We start from the raw sequence: 20402 nt of genomic DNA, 5'->3' as shown, positions 1-20402 counted from the left end.
CCTAGAAGATATTCGCTGAGAAGGGCACATATTTAGCTCTACATTTCCACCAACATAACATGAGGATTGGATGCTGGAGCACCACTGTTTCGCCCTCCCACCCTCCTGCTCCCTAAAGTAGGCAGAGCCTGCATTAGCTCAAGTGGCATAAGGCTTGTAAGCCTCAGCCACTTGGTTTCCCTCTCCACCTTCATTCTGTCTGATTAATTTTGGCTGCAGATGCTTCAGAGAAAGGAAAGAAACCTGTGCACCACCCTTGCTAACACACCTCATCTCTGGTCTCGATCATCCCCGCTTGTCTCCATCACAGCAAAATCAAGCAACAAGCAGTGACGTGCTCCCTTAGAGTATGGCCAAAACAAAATCTGGAGCTCATTCTTCAAGAAGCCACAATTATTAGGAAGCCTTTAAAATAATTAAAAGCTTTACCGTCTGCCAGGGTACACAGTGGTGTTTTTGTCATTGCAGTCTCTGCCTCGCCAGTGATAGCCCCTCAATGTCTAAAAGCCAGGAGAAGCACACAGATAGGATGGTCATTGTTACTTTTGCACTTTTAATTTAAAATATCTAAAATGAGAATCTAACTCAAGGTGTAGGAATAAAACCCAGTAAATGGGTTGTATTTCAGAGCCACTTTGCTAAGCTTTAATAAATGACACCTTGCACACTTTGGTGCAGAAATAAGGCAAGCTGGCAATTTAATTTGTTTTTCTTATATGACTTTATTTCACCTCTTATTAATTTGGTAAACAGACCACTCAGCAGCAGAGTAATTTGCTTCGGCAGGGAGCACAGCTTTATGTGTGCATCTCCCCAGGTGGCATAAATGAATGATTGTTTTTTCATCCAGAAAAAAACCCCAAAGCCACCATTCACTTCATTCCTATACCTATTTTCACATGAATGAATAAGGCTTTGCAGAAAGTAAGAGGAATCCCATAGACATTCTCATTATCACGGCATTACTATACCAAAGGCTTTGCTTACCGGGAAAGTACTAAATTTATCTCCATCAAAATCTTCAAAAGGCAGTTTATGTCTCATAACACTGTAAAAAACCAGAAACAACAAATGCAATGTTAACATATGGAAGGGAACCTGTTCAGAAAGAAAAGAACATGGTAAAGCGTACAGAATAGATAATAGCTGGCATGTCGTTCATGGCTCCATATTCAGTTTTAGCTCTGTGCTTGTACTTCAGCAAAGAGATTCTGTCCGAAGGAGCAAATTCTGATTTCTTTCAATATCTGCTGACTGAGCTCTGGAGGTGAGGCTGATGGACTCCTGTATGGCTGCAATGTCAAACCTTTAGTCTCTAAAACAAACTAGGACATCAAATCTGTGGTAAAAGTAACTATAATTATTTTTTTTTAAATAAATACTACACTCAGCCTGGCAGACCTTGCAAATCTGCCAGATATGAAAAACTAATGGAAATCCTTCTACCTGGGAAAGAGCTGCAGAATGGGTCCTCGTGCTGATGGAGACTAACCTCCTTCTTTTGTTTAAAACAAATGGCAAATACCCGTTCTCATATTCACCCCTCAAGTCTACACCATCTCTCTCCTGTTGTGTTCAGTCTAGAAAACTTGCAGTTTGCATGCCAGGCTGCAACTACACACACACAAAATGCTTATTTTATAGGGTAAAAGTAGATTTAATATGAAGAAGGACCATACACGCTGAATTCACAGGTGGTCTTATGCTTTAACTGAGGATCAGAGTCTCATCTTGCAATTTCTGTACCTAATCTCACAAACTTCTGGCCATGCTGAAACATATTTGAGAAAAGTATTTTACCTTGATTTGAGCAATGGAGACCTGAGCCCTCAGTGGTCCCCCACAGTGCTTAATTACATTAAGCTTTGAAAATTACATCTTTTTTTTCCATTGTGACTTTTGTTTCCAGCAATCCTATAGGTTTTAGCAATACCTGAAGCAGATGTTAAAATGATGGTGTCAGCTCTGTGCCTCTTCCTTTTTAGCTTGGACACATGCTAGCTTTCACATGGTGCTGCCCAAGCATGGCACCTCTCTTTGGCTATGGGACACAGCTCAGCTCACCTGCATTGAGCAGCCTTTCATATTTGGCCCAGCAGGCAACACTCTTTGAATGATATGCTACTCAGCCTTTCCTTGGAAGGTTTTCATTCCAAGTTTTTCCAACCTTTGGAACTCATAAGAGATGTTGAACCTGGCTCAGAGACCAAGTAGGTTAAATGAGGGTGGAATCCTCAGACTGTATGAGCATCAGGATAAGAAAAAATACAGAGGAGACAGGTGACATGCACTCCTGGTGGGGCTTGTAATCCTTATTCTGTCTGTAATCAATAATTTCCACGTGCTGCTTTGGGCTACTTCTTCTCTGCAGTAAGGTTCAGCTGCAAGGAACTGGCACAGATCCAGACCAGCTAAAAAAGTCCAACTGCCAAACTTGGGTTTTGTAGCTACAGAAAGAAGAAAGAGAAAACCAAAGAGAGTGAGAGAGAGTGCATGAGAGAGATAGATCAGAAGAGTTGAACGCATTCGATCCCACATATGATATACAATTTGATTCCTGCTTCCACTGTCTGCAGGGCTCAAACTCAGATTATTTGTTCTGACTTACATTTCAAAGGCACTTACAAGATGTTTCATGTTAATCAATCCATTCCTGATAAACTCCTGATATTTCCAGTTTCAATTAAATGAGCAGAAATAGGTGAGCAAGTTAGTCTTGGCAGTGAAGTCGGTCAAAATACACTGCTGATAATACTGATTTATTCTTAGATTTGCTTGACTCCTCCTCCAACTCCTTGGAGAACATTGACAAATATGCTTTAGGAGTAATAGCCCAGCTGATGTCCTCAGCCTTTCTCAGAAACTGACTCAAAGTCAGCACTGCCATCAGTTGTTTTTCCTGTCCACCATCCACCCAGCTTTCTTAAATACCTTGAGATCATCCTACACTTTACAACTGCCACTTAATTCATGTTCCTCACAGAGTTATATGGGTGCTGGTGGCCTTCCTGCGCTGAGCCATGGGCACCACAACTGGGTGAACAAAGGGAATGGAGAAGTCTTTTGGGCTCAGGAAATCTCAGGAGAAAATTGGCTCCCTCTTGGAGGTGTCATATCTTTGAGTGTGTCATATATTTGATGTCTAGGACCTGCTAAAATTATGCAAATTTTTTAAGTACTGAAAAAGCACAGGGATCCCTCTGAGGAATCTTACTTACCTGAACTCTGTGCAGCCTCCATCTATGCTACCTGGACAGTGGTTTTAATAAAGAAACCAACAGAAGTAAAGTATAGGAAGCTTTGTTAACTGAGGATGATTTTTTTGAAGGAAACAAATGTACCATATTCTGTTTCTGGTTAAGGACTGAAAACTTTATACATACTATTTAATCTTCTCACACAGGTTAGCCAGAAGAGGAAATGCACATACACTTGAGAACCCCGTGAAGCTTTTCTGGAGGGGAAGAAAATAAAAGAAGATGGATGCATTAGTTCATAGAGGCGGCGTGGCTTGGGATATTCTGTTGCAGTAAAGTCCAGAGCTACATCATGTATTTTCTGCCTAGAAGCATCTGAAAACGCCAGTGACACCATTAAGGATGCTACATGCCAGAGGATTTAGACCTGACACAGCAGTCAACTTAAGGATTTTGACTGAACATTTTACAAACCAACTACTCTTTCTTTCAAAGAGCAGCAAAATTAAAAAGGAAGGAAGAAGCTCCTGTGAAACTGTCTCCTCTCATGTAGCCAAGTTATTTTTTTCATTCTTTGTAAAAATTACTGTTCTCATGTTTGATAAACAGAACGGTATCTGACACTTAGAGTGAAACTACTGAAAGCAACCCATTGTGGGCCATGAGGCTGGTTTCTGCATGCTCGGGGAGGGGTGGATAAGCCAAAGGTCAGGAATAACCCCAAAGAGAGGAGAAATAGGAGGATCCAGCATGTGTATAGGATGCCCATGTTTTTTTAATGAGATTTTTACCTGGAAATCTCATAACTAGATTTTATCTTGGCCAGACCTGCAAGCTGTAGAAGACAGCTGCTGCAGGATAAACTCTTTCAACGTTAGTAGACCATAGCCATGGGCCAATCCTGTTGAGGTTCCAGGTAGTGAGGAGACTTCAGAAGCTGAAAGAGAGCCTCCGAATGAATGCTCAAGTTATGGAAACATTGCGCTGCAATGGCAAGCGGTCCCACAAACATGCTGCTCATGTGGCTTCACTGTAAGTTCAGGTGGTCTTTAAACACTGAGGGCATTCAAGTGGTCTATAAATATAGAGGGCTAGTCAGTGCACAGTCTAATTAACCGTATTCACTAAGGCTGCATTCAGCATGCAAATATGGAGCAGAGGGGCATACTCATAATTTTATGCAAAGAAGGGTAATTATTTATATGGCCATAGCACGCACAGCTCTGTCCTTGGACCAACTCCCTTGTGTTACACACTTTATATACATAGAAAAAAAAATAAGATGGTCCTTGCCCTAACAAGATTACAACCCAAATCTAACATAAAACAGAAGATAGAGGCTGGATACAGCTCAGGAGAGGACAATGAAAGGCTAAGGAGAACTTTGAGGGGGCAGGGGAGTAAGGCAGTGGTGCCACCGTGCGCAGGGCATTGCCCTGCAGCTCCAGGGAAGGCAGGAAGGTGTTTGTTTGGAAATGTAACAAGGGATGATGGACATGAGGGTCTCGTGCTGCCCAGAGCAGGAGGTCACCCACAGCGATATGTCATGGCCAGGATCTCAATGTGGAGAGGAGGTTTGGGGTAGTGAAGAGGGGGTAGAAGCCCTAGTACAAACTTGGTAGCCAACATTTGCACTGGTGGCTGAAGTGACCAAGCAGCAAGGTGAAGATGAAGAAGAGTGGTACCTTGTGGGGGAGACCTGCAGTGGAGATGGAGCTGTAGCAGTGCACTTTCTGAAGGGTACAATAGAGAAATCAAAGGAGAAAAAAAGGAGGCAAGTCGGGGAGACAAGAGACAAGAAACCTGCAAAAAACTCCCACCAATTAACTGTCTTCAGCTCTATCCAACACTCAAATGACAAAGCTGGTGTCACACCAACCTGGAGGGGGCCATGAGGTAGATGGGGTGTTGGTAGAGTCAAAGGAGAAACCAGAACACAAGCACAGAAGAAGTGGATAGAAACGGCCAAAAGCAATCAGGGAGCAGGGGACTTTCCTTGAGCTGAAAGGTCAACCTGGTCCCACCGCTGCGGCTCCAGCTGCCCTGTGCTCTTCCCCATCCCTCTGCAACTCTGTATTTAAGCTCCCTGCCAGCCTGGCTGCCTCAGGGCTATGTCCTGCAGCATGGCAGGTACGCAGACCTCCTCTTTGCTCTCTGTGTGTGCATATGCATGTATGGCCAGGTAGGCAGAGAGCGCGAGAGGCAGGCAAGCAGGATGCCAGCTTTACTCAAAGAGCTTTGCAAACCTATGTTATGCCTTCCTGGAAAGAGGAAACAAACTACTTCCCCCACCTCCTCCATGTATGACTAATCCCAGTGCTGCCTAAAAAAGCACTAGAGGCTCTTAAAGCTTTCCATCAGGGCAAGACTTGCAGTGTCTTCATTTGAGTTGTCGGCTTTTCACTTCAGCCTAAGTGACAGCATGCAAAGCCTTTGAAGTTAAGGCATCCGGAGCTGAAACTGCACCAGAAAGAGAAACTACAGGGCTTGCAAGAAATAAATACATAAATAAAACCTCCTTTCATTCTCCTCACAGGCTGCATTTAAAGTCTACCCTTTGCTGTAAGTAGAATAAAATCTTTCCTGCCTCTTTCTCAGCTAGTCATTTGAAAATTGTTGCTGACTGGATCTCCGTTAGTTTCAAAGGAAGACTATCCTGCAGCCCCAGAGACTGCCTAACTTTGGTGGGAACGGTTGGCATGATGGTGCCCTGGAAGTGGTATGGGTGTTGTCAAGTCAGGCTTTGAGGACCAGCTGCAGCAGCATCCCGGAGCACAGCAGCCCCTGGCTCCCCAGCCTACATGTCCCCACTGCACATGGGACCGGGAGGTTGACAGAATGCTTTGGGTCTGTTTGGGAATGTGCAGGAGAGAAGCTCATCTGCTCTTGGAGGGTGTCTTGGGCTACTCTCAAACGATAGCAAGGAGCACAGGGTTAAAAAAAGGGATAATCTTTGCATGTGCATGTGTAAGCGAGAGAGCAGGAGAGCACAGGTGAGCAGGCACTACAGGGCCCTTCCCAGCAGAGCCAGGCTACGATTGCAGTATGTGGTTTTGGGAGGAGGCGGGTTACTTGCCCCTGCGTAACATAGGTGGGTGGGCAGAAGACTGGTTCACATCCCCCTCTGCCTTGCAATTCCCTTTTGGTTCCCTCCGTAGCTTCCCACTTCTCCTGCTGCTGGGCTGTGAGTTGCAGGCACCACATAGTGATGACAGGATTGTATGCATGGTGCTTTGTTCTTGTTAAATGCTACAGCCACGACTCTATTCGTCATTCTTTCACTGCTATTGCTCAAAGATGCCTCTTGGTATCTTCTCCACCCAGAAGAAAAGTTAGAGCTAGAAGTGCTCACAGTGATTGATAACACTGTATTTTAGTCTTTGCCTGTTAACATTCCCTTCTGACATTTCCATAATTATTTTAATTGGTTTTACAAAAAAAGATTGATAATGAGCCCCTAATGCTTCTTGGTGTTTGGTTTAAGCCAGTCGCTCACAGATGGCTCACTACTTTTAATGAATGGAGACATTTATTAGATTTTTGGGGGTTGTAGCCTCTTTCACTGCATCTCTACATCTGGAAAATACCTTTTCTTTTTCCCAAATCCACAATGATCCTAAGAAATGCCCAGTAAATACAACCACCCTGGAAGCCAGACAGACCTCCCATTCTCATTACCAACAGTCATAATCATGTCTCTTATGCACAGTCACACACAGCTGCCAAGCAAAGATGGGGACAGCTAACTTGCAAGAACCTCTTCAGCAGGCTTTCCCCAAATGTACAATGGGGCAAAAGCAACCAAAATAGCAGATATGGGAAGAATGAGCAGATATAATTTAACATTTCTGTCCAGCATGAGCCAGAGCACAGAAGAAGCCAGGTGAATGTTTTTCTCTCTCCACTGGTGTGGATGCAGAGATGTCCTGCCACAGACAGAGCGTTCTGGATCCTCACCCACACATTCAGCCAGACAACCCTCTCCCCAAGCAGGGAGAGCACCTCAGCTGCTTTGGTCCTTGCTCACTGGTATGTGTTATGTGCCTGGGCAGGTGAACACATCATGATTTGGCAGCATTCAGTTTGTGCAGGTGATTTTCTTACCATTTCATCACATGCTACCTCTCTGGGATATGGGACTTATGCAGGCGTGATACACACCATGTCCTCTCCTGGAGATCTTCCTTTGTGTTTCTTACTACATTGTTTTTTCTGGATTTGAAGTAAAATTAACTGCAACCCAGCTGAAGGGGAAGTTGCGAGAGACAGTAATGCCTCTAGAAATGTTATTTTTCATTTCCAGCTTTAAAATAAGTTTCAGCAAGGGTCATTATAGGGGACATGCTAGGAATAACTGCAGGAGAGGCCCCATCAACCACGTGATACTTGTTTTAATTTGAGCCCTGTACTGTGGGTTCAGGAATACATTGACTGGAAAAACCCAACTATAACCAAGGCCTTGCTGCTTCTAGCTGAGGCACAGTCTGCTTGTCCCTCCTGCTGCTAAATAGGCAAGTAGGAGCAGGAAGAGGCTAAGGGCGTTGCAATAGAGAGCAAGGGAGATACAGGTGCATCAGGGCATAAGCAGGTTTGAGGATATGGGATAGCAGAGGCAACCTGGAAGGAGACCCCATTGCTCCCAAAGATTGATGCCAACCATGTCAACCTACCCAGGACAGCCTGAAAGGACCTCAGAGGCCAGAAGGGGCTGGCCACGCGAGGGACACAGCTTGATATGCCAAGGGTAGAAGCACAAGCAAGGGAGCAAAGTAGCCCTGTGTACTGGGAGGCAGCGGCTGCATGCTGATCCCTCTTCATCCCCACACCGACGCCCAGGCTCAGGCTAACAGAGAGGACCTCTTTGACTCAGAGAATCTTGCTGCGGGTGTTAACGTGGACTTGCACCTCGGGGCAAAGGGGATTAGAAATTTCATGTAATTTGAGTGGCAATCTCAGGCCATCAGTAGCACAGCGCTGAATAGGAAGGAAAATGAATAAGATCCCTCTGGTTGCTGCTCTGCGGGAGCTGAGACCTGTCTCTTCAGCACATTGTTTATTTCCCTGGCTTGGCAATTTGGCAATTGCCCAAAGGCTAATTAGGCACCTCAGTTTTCACTTTTGTGAGCAGCATCACAGCAAGGATTCAGGAAGAAGCAGTATCAAGAATTTCTTCACAAACAGCTAAAACATTTGCTCTGCATAAAGTGCCTGAAGACAACGGGAAGCAAACTCTATGGCTGAGCTGACTCATGTAAGTGAACCCAGCAGAATAAAAGCTGTCCTTCCCTTCTCAGCTACCCTTTAGACATCCTCTATAAATCTGAAAACTGGTGGAGGCAGAAAGATTTCAAATCCCAGTTTTCAAGTTTAAGAGGCAAAGGCAGCCTTTCACAAATAAAGGAAATATGTGCAGAATTTGCATTCAGGCCATTGCTTGAGTTTCAGACAACCCCAAAGTGCAGTCAGTCACTGTGCTCTGAAGCAGTGGCTCAGTTCATGAGGCTCTTACATATGGCTATAAGGACAAGGTAGGGATGACAAGGGACAAGGAAGAAACCTGAAACAAGGAGGAACAATAATAAACACTGCAAGAAGTTTGAAGGACAGAAAAGCACAGGGCAAGGCTGAGCAGGAAATTCTTGCTTTTGTAAGAAAATCTAAAAATCTACATCTCCTTGTATTTTGTTTTAAGGCTGGCTGCCGCAGCAAAGGCCAGTTGGGCTAGTACAAGTGAGTGTCTCAGTGTGGAGCTGCACTATGGAGCTCACAGATTATATCCTCAGCTGCTGCATGAATTTCAGACAAAAATTTATGTCTTGGATGGATATAGACAGTTATCCCTACTCTACAAGCAGTCTGCATTTTTCATGAGTTTTTTTCTGTTCTCCCCATACTTTCATATTTCTTCTCTATTGTCTCCCTCTCCTTCTTCCCAGTGTCATCTGATAGAGCAGATCCTATACTAGGCAGGAGTGAGTCAGCATTCAATTCAGTGATGATCAGGTGAGTTCACAATTAGGCAAAATAAATGAGGACTCACTCCTGATAAAATGCAAGTACAGTGTAAAACACCCTAATGCCACTGATTTCTTACCAGATCCTTAGAAGTCTTCATAATGCTTTTTGCTTTCCTTATTGCAGCACTCAGTCCTACCTAGGAGAGCAAGAACAAAATTAAAAAAAACCAGATCAGTATCCTACCAATTTTTCTCCCTATTTCCTACATTTTTCTTTTTTTTAATATATCAGTCACAGCACAAAAATGATGTATGAGTCCACAAACTCATCATCAGTTACTTTTTATTGGACTAACAATCAGTTATCCAATCATTGCCTATGAAACTCCAGTTGCAAGAGTTCATTTATTTTGCTCCAGGGCATCATTTATTTCCTAAGAAAAACTCCAGATCAGTTGAAGAGCTGAGATTCATATCCTGACTGCAGTGCATGAGCTGCAGAGGACAGACTTCTCCAGTGACTCCTGCTAGAAGAACAACTCAACCATTAGATGGCCAAAAGAGGGTTACGCGTGCAATGTCGGTCTGACTTGCTGTGGAAGGGTACAGAGAAAACATTTGGTCTTGGGTGGATAAGAGTGATACTTGGCTGAGGTTCACCCCAGCACAGAAGGACCACACTGGTTTTCCTGCCACAAGGACTCTTCCCACCCACGGACGTGAGGAGATGCCCCAGATATGCTCATGCATTTCAAAATGTTTAACAACTGTTTAACAGCTCTGATGAATAGCACATTCTAAATTCAGCCACATCTTCCCGTAGGAAAAGAAGATCTCACAACTTCAATTTAGGAAAAAAAAAAAAAAAAAGGACAGTCACAGGGGTCTGGGAGGGGTCATTTAAGTTTGTACTATGAGTGCCCTGTTCATGAGACAGCCAGTTGCTGAGTACCCCTGAGATGAGCTCAGCTTGCAGACTTGGGTGCAAACTTCAGGTGAAAGCATTTGCTTTTGGCAGGGTAACACCAGAGTGCTCCCCCCTGCTGCTCCATTTTCACTTTTGGACAATATTCTTCCATCTCAGTGATGACAATTCCCATATGTTGTCCTGCATTTATTAGGCTACCTTTGCAAACAGTCATATCTGTGAGGCAGTATCTCTGTGATGGTCTCTGTCCTTCCCCTCAGCATTCAGCATGAAGGAGGCTAAAAATACTGCCCATTTGCCCTCTTTTCTGAAAGAATAACTGCTTTTGTTCTGTAGGCTTTGAGGATTGGTAAAAAAAAATAAATACAAAAAGGAGATAAAAATCAATTACTTTTGAAAATGTTTCAAATGGAAAGAAAAATCCAGTGTATCACAAACATATTAGCACTTTGTTTCTGATCAAAATTGTTAGCGAGGACAAACTGTTCTGTCTGACAATGACCTGCCATCAGTCCCTCCTACAGCCCAGCCTAAGGATGTAAGTGTTAGCTTAACACCAACTGGGTCTGAGGGCTCCGAGGTAAAGTTTAGCACAAGTTTATATTTATCTGGCTAGAGCTACAGGAACTCCACATGGGGAAAAAAGTATGCTTTGCCAAGTGGTAGTATTAAAGCATTTGGAAAAAAAGAAAATATCCCTCGAGTGATGGCACCTTAGTGAACAGCGGGCATGCCAGCTTGGAATATTAAAGCAGCATATATTTGCATTTAAAGCAACCATTACCAGTATTTTTTTACTGGGGATAGAATTTAGCATGTCATTATAATTGATTTAGGCAGTGATCAAAGCAAATTAATTAGGTGTGACATTCAAGGGTCAAAAATTTATAGTGAGCAATATTAAAGGGATAAGGAAGAATAAGCATAAGCAGCAAGGAACACAGACTTATAAGTTATTGTTTTTTAATATATGTGTCACATAAATATATGTGCTTAATATATGTTTTATTCATTGTGTCTAAAATCTTATAAAAATCTGGCTATGTCACAAATAGATGAGAGATGCTAGGAATGAGCCAAGACACTGTTTCAGTTTCTTCCCCCTGGGCAACTGCTGTCCCCAAAACCAAACACGCATCCTACATTTGCCATAGTTATGTTGTACGTTACCAGCTGCTCTCATTTCTGCAATAAGATAACTTCAGAGACAGATGAGGAAAATGGCTTAAAACTGAGTATGATGATGAAAAATTTCCAGAGAGGTAGGATTTATCAATCCCTTTCTGCTGGGCAGGGGAGGAGAGACCTCTCTTGCTCTCAGCAGCAGAGAATGAGATATGCACACTTCAGCCAGCTACAGCAATATTGCACACAGAAAGCAGAAAACAAGGGAGGAAAGGCTGAATTGCCCCCCGTGTGCAGAAAATGCTCTCTCTGAAATGCGAAAGATGAGAGCTTCTCCCGCTGCAGAAGCTACTTCAGCCATGACTCCAGGGTGGGCTGTGGAGGACTGTCAGCTGAAACACCCGTCCAGGAGAAAACACTCTTGGTTTCACAGGTCACCTGTAATCTCTGGTTGACACCAGCTTGTCAAGCCTACCACCAAAGGCCATACAGCCCATACAACCTCTCTTGCAGCAGCCTCCCCTCTTTCCCATGGCGTGAAAACACCACCAAGGAAGGGGCTCCCTTGGCTCCAGCAGCTGATGGATGGACTGGCAGCTGCTGCCCGGAGGGTGTGCGGGCGTCCTGGGGAGCAGCCAGCCCCATCCGCCCAAATCGGCACAGCCCTGCTGCCCGGCGTACAGAAGGTATCCACAACATGGATGGGGCTGAGGGCAGGGGGGTCACTGGGATTGCATTCACTGCCTTCTTTCAGTGCTCTCCACAGAGCCCATGTATTCCCAGTAAAGAATTTTTTGCAAACAAATCTAAACATCATAAACAAACACACGAACCAACTCTAATTCTCTCTCATTTATCACCCTTGTTAGCCAGCTCTTTCCCAGGAGAGCGGATATTACAAAACACTCCAAGTTTCCCTTCCAACTCATTTTCATCATCCTTTTACCAGAAGTACACATACCAAGGTACCAAAACACTATAAAGCTTGTTAAACAACACTGGCAAAACTGGGATTTGTTCTATTACTCCCACCTTTCATCCTGCAGAGGCTGCAGGGGGAATCTTTACGATTGCATGGGACAGCCAAACCAAACAATATGTGCTCTGGATGCAAAATAGGGACCTTCCGTACAAGGCCAGATCTAAACCACGTGAAGTCTGACTCAATCCTTTCTCCTCCCAGGGCAATTACTCTGACTTCTCATTTTACGCCACTTGTCTCATTTGGACTTAGACTCTGGGCATTCTGGATGAAAAACTTTGATTTACTTTTTCTAGCTTGCCTCTGCAAAACACAGTCAGCATCCATGAGCAACTCTTCCCTGTCCTCACACTTTTTGTCTGCCAGCCTCCCACCCCAAATGCCGCTGTGCCTGTGGGTCACCCGAGACTTATTTTCAGGGGTCCTGCCTGGGGCAGCTTCTGCATCGGTATGACACAGCTGCACGCAGCACCCTGCAAACCCCACGCCACCTTGTTTTCTCTGGGTTTATTTGGTGGAAGGTTAGGGTTGTGTGGTTTGTTTTTTTGGGGTAGTTTGGGTTTTTGGTTGGCAGGGGTTTTTTTGCATTTTATTTTCTGCCAGTGAAGAGGAGCAGTGGAAATGGTGAGAAACAAGTGAAAGAGAAAGAACTGGTGCTCAGCCTATGCCTTCTACTATCGCTCTTCTATAGGTTGTTTCTTCAGGGCTTAGTTCTGACTGCAGCAGAAACAACACACATTTCAGTAGATTTTACCTATTTTCAAAAAGAAGGGCTAAAAGGAGGGCGTCTTGCTCCCCAGGACCTAGCTTGCCTCACAGATACTTGCTTTACAGCCTGTGGTCTCAAAAGAAGGAAACGGGTCACAGCCAAGGTCTACCTTTGGCTGGCAGCTTGCTCTTACCAGGAATGCAGAAGCACTCCTGCCCCGGAGTTTGGTTCTGCCTCACCTCCTGGGAAGCAGTTCACATTTTCACTGAAAGAGAGAGAGGAGAGAGAGAAAATAGCAGGAGTATTTTTATTTTATGAAACCCCAGAGGGTTTCTTTTTTCCAGCCAGAAATGGTTGGCTCCTACTTCGTCAAAGAGCAGGCTGGCCTCAGTAATGTACATGAGGGATGTGGCTTTTGCTTTTTCCAAAGTCAGTGAAAGACCTGATAGAGGGGATATGAACCAGCACGAGTGCTTGTGGCAATGAAGCTTATTTTGTTAAGATAAAATGACATTAGCATAAACATGTATATTTTTGCTGACGTAAGATGACTCCCAGCAAAATCCTACTGCTGGAGATTAAGCTAAAATCTGCAGTCACAAAGTGTCTAATAATCCAGAGCAGAAAAGTCATGGGGAGCAGAAGAGGCACTCCAAAAGGCAGAAAGAAGAGTACAAGCTCCGTCCAACACAGGCCATTTAAGAGATTGCCAACAGCAGGACTCCAGTGCTGAAGTCAAGCCATTAGTCTGGCCCCAACAAAATCAATTAAAGTATTGCCATTTAACTGAACAGGCCAGCTGGCTTAAAACAATCTAGAGACAAGCTGAGAATAATCTCCTGCAAACCTGCTCCCTCCCGGGGCCAGAAGGGGAGCTTGGTAGGCAGTGCCTAAAACCCCTCACCCTGTTTCAGCCCTTTTTGCTCACTAGAGGAACGTCCCTGTATCACAAGGACCTGGTGCAGAAAGTCCTCCACTATGTGAGCAGATAAACTTTTTGACTAAAAAAAAAATATCCAGTCATCCTAAACCCGCTAGCTTGGATACCTGTACCCACTGTCAGCGTTTTGGAGCGGTGCCACAGCTAATGTTAGAGTATCCACTGTTGATGTAGCTTACACCACAAGGCATATTACAGCAGCTTTAGATACTGCCCAGTTTTCAGCTACCTATGGTAAGCGTACACTTCTGATGCACCCTATTATTTTGCCTCCTCACTTGAAGGAGTCCCCATGTTGCTACCCTCAAACTAAGGGTAGAGGAGAACCTCTCGTTGGGCAAGAAACATGCAGCAGGAGAGACAACGCATGCACATCTACCTACACTTCCAGCCCTGGCCCAGGCTCTGCTGTATGGGCCACTGGTGGCAACTAGGGGCTCACAGGACCCCATTACAAGTGACACCTGCTCGCACAGCCATGCTGGTGACCCAGGAGCCGCAAGTGACCCTTCCACTCTTCCCCACCAGCATCAGGGGTCTGCTCCTGAAACTGCCTGCCAGCAGGGCAGCCCACCTTGCCCAAGCCCCTGGGCAGCCCCCACAGCAGAGCCACACTCACCCAGGTTGGATGCTCTCCTCCTCCAGCTCCACGCTGAGAGCATCGCACTCCGTGTGAACGGAGCAATATTTTTTATTCATAATTAGAACCAAGTCTCACAGAATAATTGCAGAGTGCTAATGGCTCCAGGCAGGTTGGCAAAAAAATTAATTTGGGCTAACTTGTCAGAGACCACGGAAGTATGTTATACAACGCTCATATCATTCACTCAGCTTGCAGTGTCTCCATTATGTAGATAGTTTGCAAGGCCTCTGAAGCAGGGGCTCTTCCTTCCTTGAGACATGCGATCTCATTAGAGCAACATTACAGAAACAAAGAAAAATAAACTATTGACTGAAAAAGCAGCTACATGTTGATATTTGCCACCTTAAAGGTAATTAAAACCTGAACATTATACTGCCTTATAAGGGCAAGTAACTCTGTATTTATTTTACTCCCTTTGCCAGTACAAATATGATAGTAATTCTGGGACAATGGGCATCCAAAAGTCTAAATGAATAAACAAAGTACCTGAAAATCAATAGAGTTGAACAAAACAGTCATTAGTATTAAAGTCTTGTTCAAACACTTGGCAGGGGACTGAGCCAACATTTGCAGGCTCATATAACTGAAGTGATCAATCAAATTACAAATCAAAGAAGCAAATATGAGGTAAACTGCATTTTATGCATCTGCGTGTCTGACTGCATATTAATTTTTTCACCCATAATTCATCTTTACTCAGGCTGACTTGTCACAGAGTTACTGTGGGCAATTTATCAACCACTTGAGCATGAACTCTAAGCACTGCTCTTCTCCTCCCATCTCCCCCAGGCTCCCCACGCTGTCTCAGGATACCAGCTGAGCTAAAATGGAGTGCACAGTTGGGGTAGAAAAATCATTTTGTTGGTAGAGTTCCCTTATTCCTGGTGAGAAAAAAATACACCTTGACAGAAAGGGATTTAACTACCACTTGGAAGGGAGAGGGTTTGCTTGAGCCACTCACTCAGAGGGACAGTCTCCAGGCCATGCAAATGAGAGTCCAAATTTTGTTTAAAAAACAAAACCAAAAAAAACCATCTTCAGTTGTTTTCCTTGCATAAAGTGCAGTCGCTGGAGCTGTCGCTGAAGGTGGAAGGAGTCAACAGCTTGGTCCCACACCTGCTCTGAGAGATGGGAAGAGCTAACCAAAGACTTGACAGCAACCCCATAAGCGGCAGCCTGTCCCCTCTGGTTGATAGGCAAAGCATTTCACCACAGATCTTCTAATTTCTGCACTGGAGACACCTCAGTTTAAAGAGCCTCTCTCTCCAGACTCGTTAGCCTTGCTCACTGTGCAGCCACGGAGAGGCCATCCTTTTTCCTTAAGTGCAGTTCGTTGCCTGCATCCTCTTTCACTCCAAGAGGTACCTTGCAAAAGTCAGGGTGCAGGGTGTTTTCTACTTCTCTTTCTTCCTCCCCACAAGCAAGTCCATACAAAAATCTTACCCTCAGGCTGGCAGCGTGGTGCACATGCAGCCACCACTCTACGGCTCCTGCTGTCCTCTTGCGTGACCACTGAGGGCTGGGGGAGCCTGCCAGCCTTTGCTGTACTCTCACCTTTACCTTCAGGACTCCTAATTTAAAAGGGAAAAAAAGCCCCACAGAGTCTTTGCTACTGTTACAAGTGCAGTGGAGGGAAAAAACTTGCAATTACCAGGGCAGAAAGTGCTGGAGACTCAGGAATGTTTGTGGGATGAGTAAAGACCTGGCAATTATTAAGGGAGAGCTTGCTCTGATGTACCCTGGGGAAGGGTGGAAGGACCCATGAACTGTTTTACCAGTTCAGACACAGAATTTCTGAAGGAACCCATTTGATGAAGTTTGGGCAACATCCTGGTTGAGTCAAGTTAGTGTGGGCCCTCTCTGCTGCCTGCACTCATCTTCTTTCACCCCTGCCTGGTTGCACACCCGTATATCTCTCTGTTGGTGTAGCATAGAGCATAGTAGTCATATGGGGGACACACCTGCTATAAAATAAATGTTACCGCTGTTCTTGGAAGGCAAGTGTTTCTCCAGGTCTTAATATTGGCAGAACTAAATCCATCTTGGAGATGAACCATGGCTCATCGAAGCCCATAAAAAGTCTTTGACGGATTTCAAGGCCTGTTGGATGAGGCCTTGTGTGAACCAACTTATGCAAACTTTTAGAAATCGAATATGTCTTCATCCATCCAGATGCAGGGAAAAAGATTTCTAAAAATAGATGCCTAAGTGAATCATTTGCTTTTCAACACTGCCAAACAACCACCATAACTCACACATTTTACTATGACTGAGGCTGCATGATGACTGGGAAAAAAAAAACCCAAACCCACAACCAAAAAAAGCCCCAGGCAAACTGTATGTGTTTAGACACCTATGCAGATTTGTAAGTGTCTGAGTAGCAAAGGCCTAGGACATGCAATCAAGTTACTGTGGCGTAGCAAGTAACCATACATCACAAAAGCAGTGGTAACTAAGTAAGTTTCCAGCCTGTGGCAAAAGGTTATGCACTTTACCTTAAACCTCTTGCACTTCAGGCTAATCCCAGTCAAATAGCCCTGCTTTTGCAGCGGGTAACTAGCACCTACACAGGCTGCCAGGCAATGTGGGGATAACTTGTCACACCATGGTAACACGGTGGTATGGATGAACCTCAGCTGAGTACCTGGTTTGGGGTTGTTGTACTGCTTAACAATAAAATCTGGAGAACGTGAGATCTTATTTTCCCTACTCTTCTTCTCTGACCTGGACTGGTACAAGAGAATTTGGCCCTGTAATTCCCACTCTCTGACAACCCTGTTGGTGCTCCACACAGCTAATGCGCATTATGTACCTTTCGTTCAAACAGATGTTTTCCAGAAGTGTCCACACTCAAAATGTTGAAGTTTATTTCCCAGACAATGCACGTGCACTGGAAGCCTCCATACTATTCAGTTCCAGCTTAGAAGACCTTCCACAATCTGTAGCTTTAAAAAAAGTTGAAAACCAACTCACCTTTGGAGGAGCATAGAGATGACAAAGTGGTTGTCCTGGATCCTGTTTACACAGTTTCAAGGAATGGCAGACCACATCGGCATTCATTTCCCTGTCTATGCTGAAGGAAACAGTGCAAAAACAAAGACTATTACTTTCTTCTGGGTGCTTGAAGGTAGAAGCTATTGCCATGGGAAGTTAAATCTCCCCAATGCCAAACAACAACCTCAGCTCACTTCACTGTGGCCTGTAATCGCTACTCAGTACAGTGTTGGGTCCTAATGATTTTCTGCCACGGCATCCTATTCAGCATTTAAAATTGGATCCCAGGATGATGAAAAAGCACTGTGCTTTATATGCAGCACCTGAATCAAACACATTATGACTGTTCTGTTTTTTAATCAATCATAAGTCTGACAAAGATTTAAAGGTTAAAGTTAATGCATATGCAATTTGGCACATATGAATGTTCAATCATTAACTCAAGAAAATAAGCAGAAATCCTTCAAAGAACATTAACCTTTAATCACCAAGCACAAGTGCTAGGATTGTTTCTTTCTTTTTGGGAGACACCTCTGGGCTAATAAGGAATTAAATTAAAATGTTTGATTATAGCACATCTTAGTCCTGTAAGCACTTTGCAGTCCCTTGGCTAGTTTTAAAAATAAAAATAAAAACCCTAGGGAGGAAGAAGGTCTAGCAAAATCTCTGTTAATTAAACTAAGAACTTTCAAAGAGGAATCAAATGACCTACATTTTATTTTTTTAATCACTTACATTACTTAGTAGGCTTCCCCAAGAGTGTGTATCAAGGTCAGGTCTGAGAGCATGTAGGGGCTGACAATTAGAAAGCTTGATTAAAGGTAGAAAGGAAAGCAAGAGCCAAGTATTACAGTAGTGTGACTGTAGAACCTGGTCTCACACACACTCACACAAATGAGCTGCATTTGAAAAGGTAATTACATCAGATGGGCCTGATCTGAGACTCAGATGGAGTATGAAAATGGTTACCAGTGGCAGCCTGTGTTTATTCACTCAGGGATAGCTATGCCAAATGTCAAACCAGAATCACTCTCAAGCATCTCTGCTTTAATAATAATAATAATGTGATTTTTAAGAATGAAACCCCTGAACTTCAATCCAACAGCATATATGTATATGTCAAGAACAAACTAAGCAAAGACCTGAGAGGACCCAGCAATACTTACAGTTCAGCTATGTGTGGTCCGTAAAGTTCAGCAAGTACGTAACAGAAGCCTTGCAGTTTTTCTAGAAAACATAATTTTCTTTAATTAATTGAGCACGGTGAAACTGGTTTTATAACAGTCAAAATACAGCAACAGTTGCTTCATTTAGGTGAATGCTGATTTATCTTAGGGGAAGGTGTGTGAATCTGTGACCTCAGTATAGCACCAGAGAATGGGAAAACCTGAATTTCTAACCTTACCTAAAGCCCTTCTCTGGCTTTAGGCGAGCCACATGATAAAGACTAAAAAGGATAACTAGCATTTGTTAAATGTTCCGGGTATGGCATCATGGAAAAGTTGAAAGGAATCATACATGCCACAGCATCTTCTAAGCAGTTTAAACAAACAGCTCAGTAGATTTGCAAGAAGAATGAAAACAAATACATAAATCAAAGTGCAGAAAGTGATGTAGGACTTGATGCTACTGCTAGAGCTGCCCTGGAGCTTCTGGGAGTTTGTATAAGTTAAGAGATATGTTTTGTGTAGAGCAGGAGTTGCGCAGGAGTAATTGCATTCAAACAAATATTTGACACTTTTCATTTGGCTTCCTTTCACAGTCTGCGGCCGTGTGCCTTTTTGGGGTGCTGGCTCAGGTGGCTTTCTTTAATCTGGGTGAAGCATGCCCTCCATAAGACAGCTCATCAGAGATTTCTTTAAAGTACTGTTGTAAAAAAACTGGTCCTCACACCTGAGCAAAGACGTTTGCGGAAGAGATTGGGGGTTTGAATACAGGTAGGGCATGATGGCAGCACTGGTCTGATAGTTCCCATGGAGGAAAATTGACTGTTTCTTGGCCTGAAACAGGCAAAGGCTGGTTAACCATGCACATATCCTGCAAAGGAGGTGTCAGGCCTTGTTTCAGCAGGGGTGGTGGTGTGAAAAGTCATGAAGAGGCAGGTTCATACAAGTGCAGCGATGGCAAACTTGCAGCTCCTGAAATTCCTGAGAGATGGTGTTTTTTCTTGCACCTCCATTACCCAGTCAGATAACTATCTGTACTTGGGGAAGAAAACATAGAGTATCCTTATCTTTCCCAAAGAAAAGCCTCAGAAACCCCCAAAGCAGCCACTTCCCTCCAACTTTGGGCTGAATATTCAATTTTAACCAGCGTCAGGCTGGACATGCCCAAGGCCGGGGGTCTGCTGCATCCAAGGCGGGTAGTTTTTCTGCAGGGAGGGTAAAAAAACCTCACAGCACTGACTCCATCAGCAGGCATGGGTGTGCTCTCACTCCCGTGAGAGCGGGGGAAGGTGGCTGCTCTCCTGCCAGGACTGCAGACACCCCAGCTGGCAATCTGTGCCCTGAGAAAGGAGGACTGGGACCAGAAAGGCGTAGCAGGGAATGAAAAGATAATTTCCCCAACACCCTCCTACTCATATGGTGTTGCAGGCAGTTTCTATAACTACAATAGCTGATTTTTCTTATCCCATGCCAGGTGTTTTATTTCAATCAAGTTATTAGCTTCATTTCTTTGCCTCCTTTGCCACATAAGTCCTCTCTGTTGGCTCTTTAGAAGCAATCTGCAAGTTAAAAATTGATCTCCTGGCTAGAATTAGATTTTATTCTTGTTCACCTAAAAGGAAAGACATTGCAGTCATCAATAACCCTGCATTTGGTATCATCGCTGATTAAAACACTCTCTGATAAGGCTTGCCCATGGGGCACCTGCCTCCCTATAGTAGCCCACAGGAGAAGGTGGCTGGCTTCCCCAGCACCTCCCCA

The 20402-nt window shown here is 44.2% G+C and overlaps 1 protein-coding gene across 1 annotated transcript in view; it reads right to left on the bottom strand.

Moving 5' to 3' along the window:
* The window catches only part of AOAH (acyloxyacyl hydrolase (neutrophil)), an 80767-nt gene that overhangs the window by 42866 nt on the left and 17499 nt on the right, over nt 1-20402 (bottom strand). The window contains exons 4-9 of the mRNA XM_010582585.1: nt 18642-18702; nt 17455-17554; nt 9292-9351; nt 3384-3454; nt 988-1048; nt 430-500 (exon numbers count right to left, since the gene is read on the bottom strand). Of these exons, the coding sequence (XP_010580887.1) occupies nt 430-500; nt 988-1048; nt 3384-3454; nt 9292-9351; nt 17455-17554; nt 18642-18702 (424 nt within the window). The remainder of the gene's footprint in view (nt 1-429; nt 501-987; nt 1049-3383; nt 3455-9291; nt 9352-17454; nt 17555-18641; nt 18703-20402) is intronic.

The sequence above is a fragment of the Haliaeetus leucocephalus genome, unplaced genomic scaffold, assembly GCF_000737465.1.
Source record: "Haliaeetus leucocephalus isolate CR32 unplaced genomic scaffold, Haliaeetus_leucocephalus-4.0 Scaffold83, whole genome shotgun sequence".
Taxonomy (NCBI): Eukaryota; Metazoa; Chordata; class Aves; order Accipitriformes; family Accipitridae; genus Haliaeetus; species Haliaeetus leucocephalus.
This window is presented reverse-complemented; position numbering and strand designations above follow the sequence as displayed.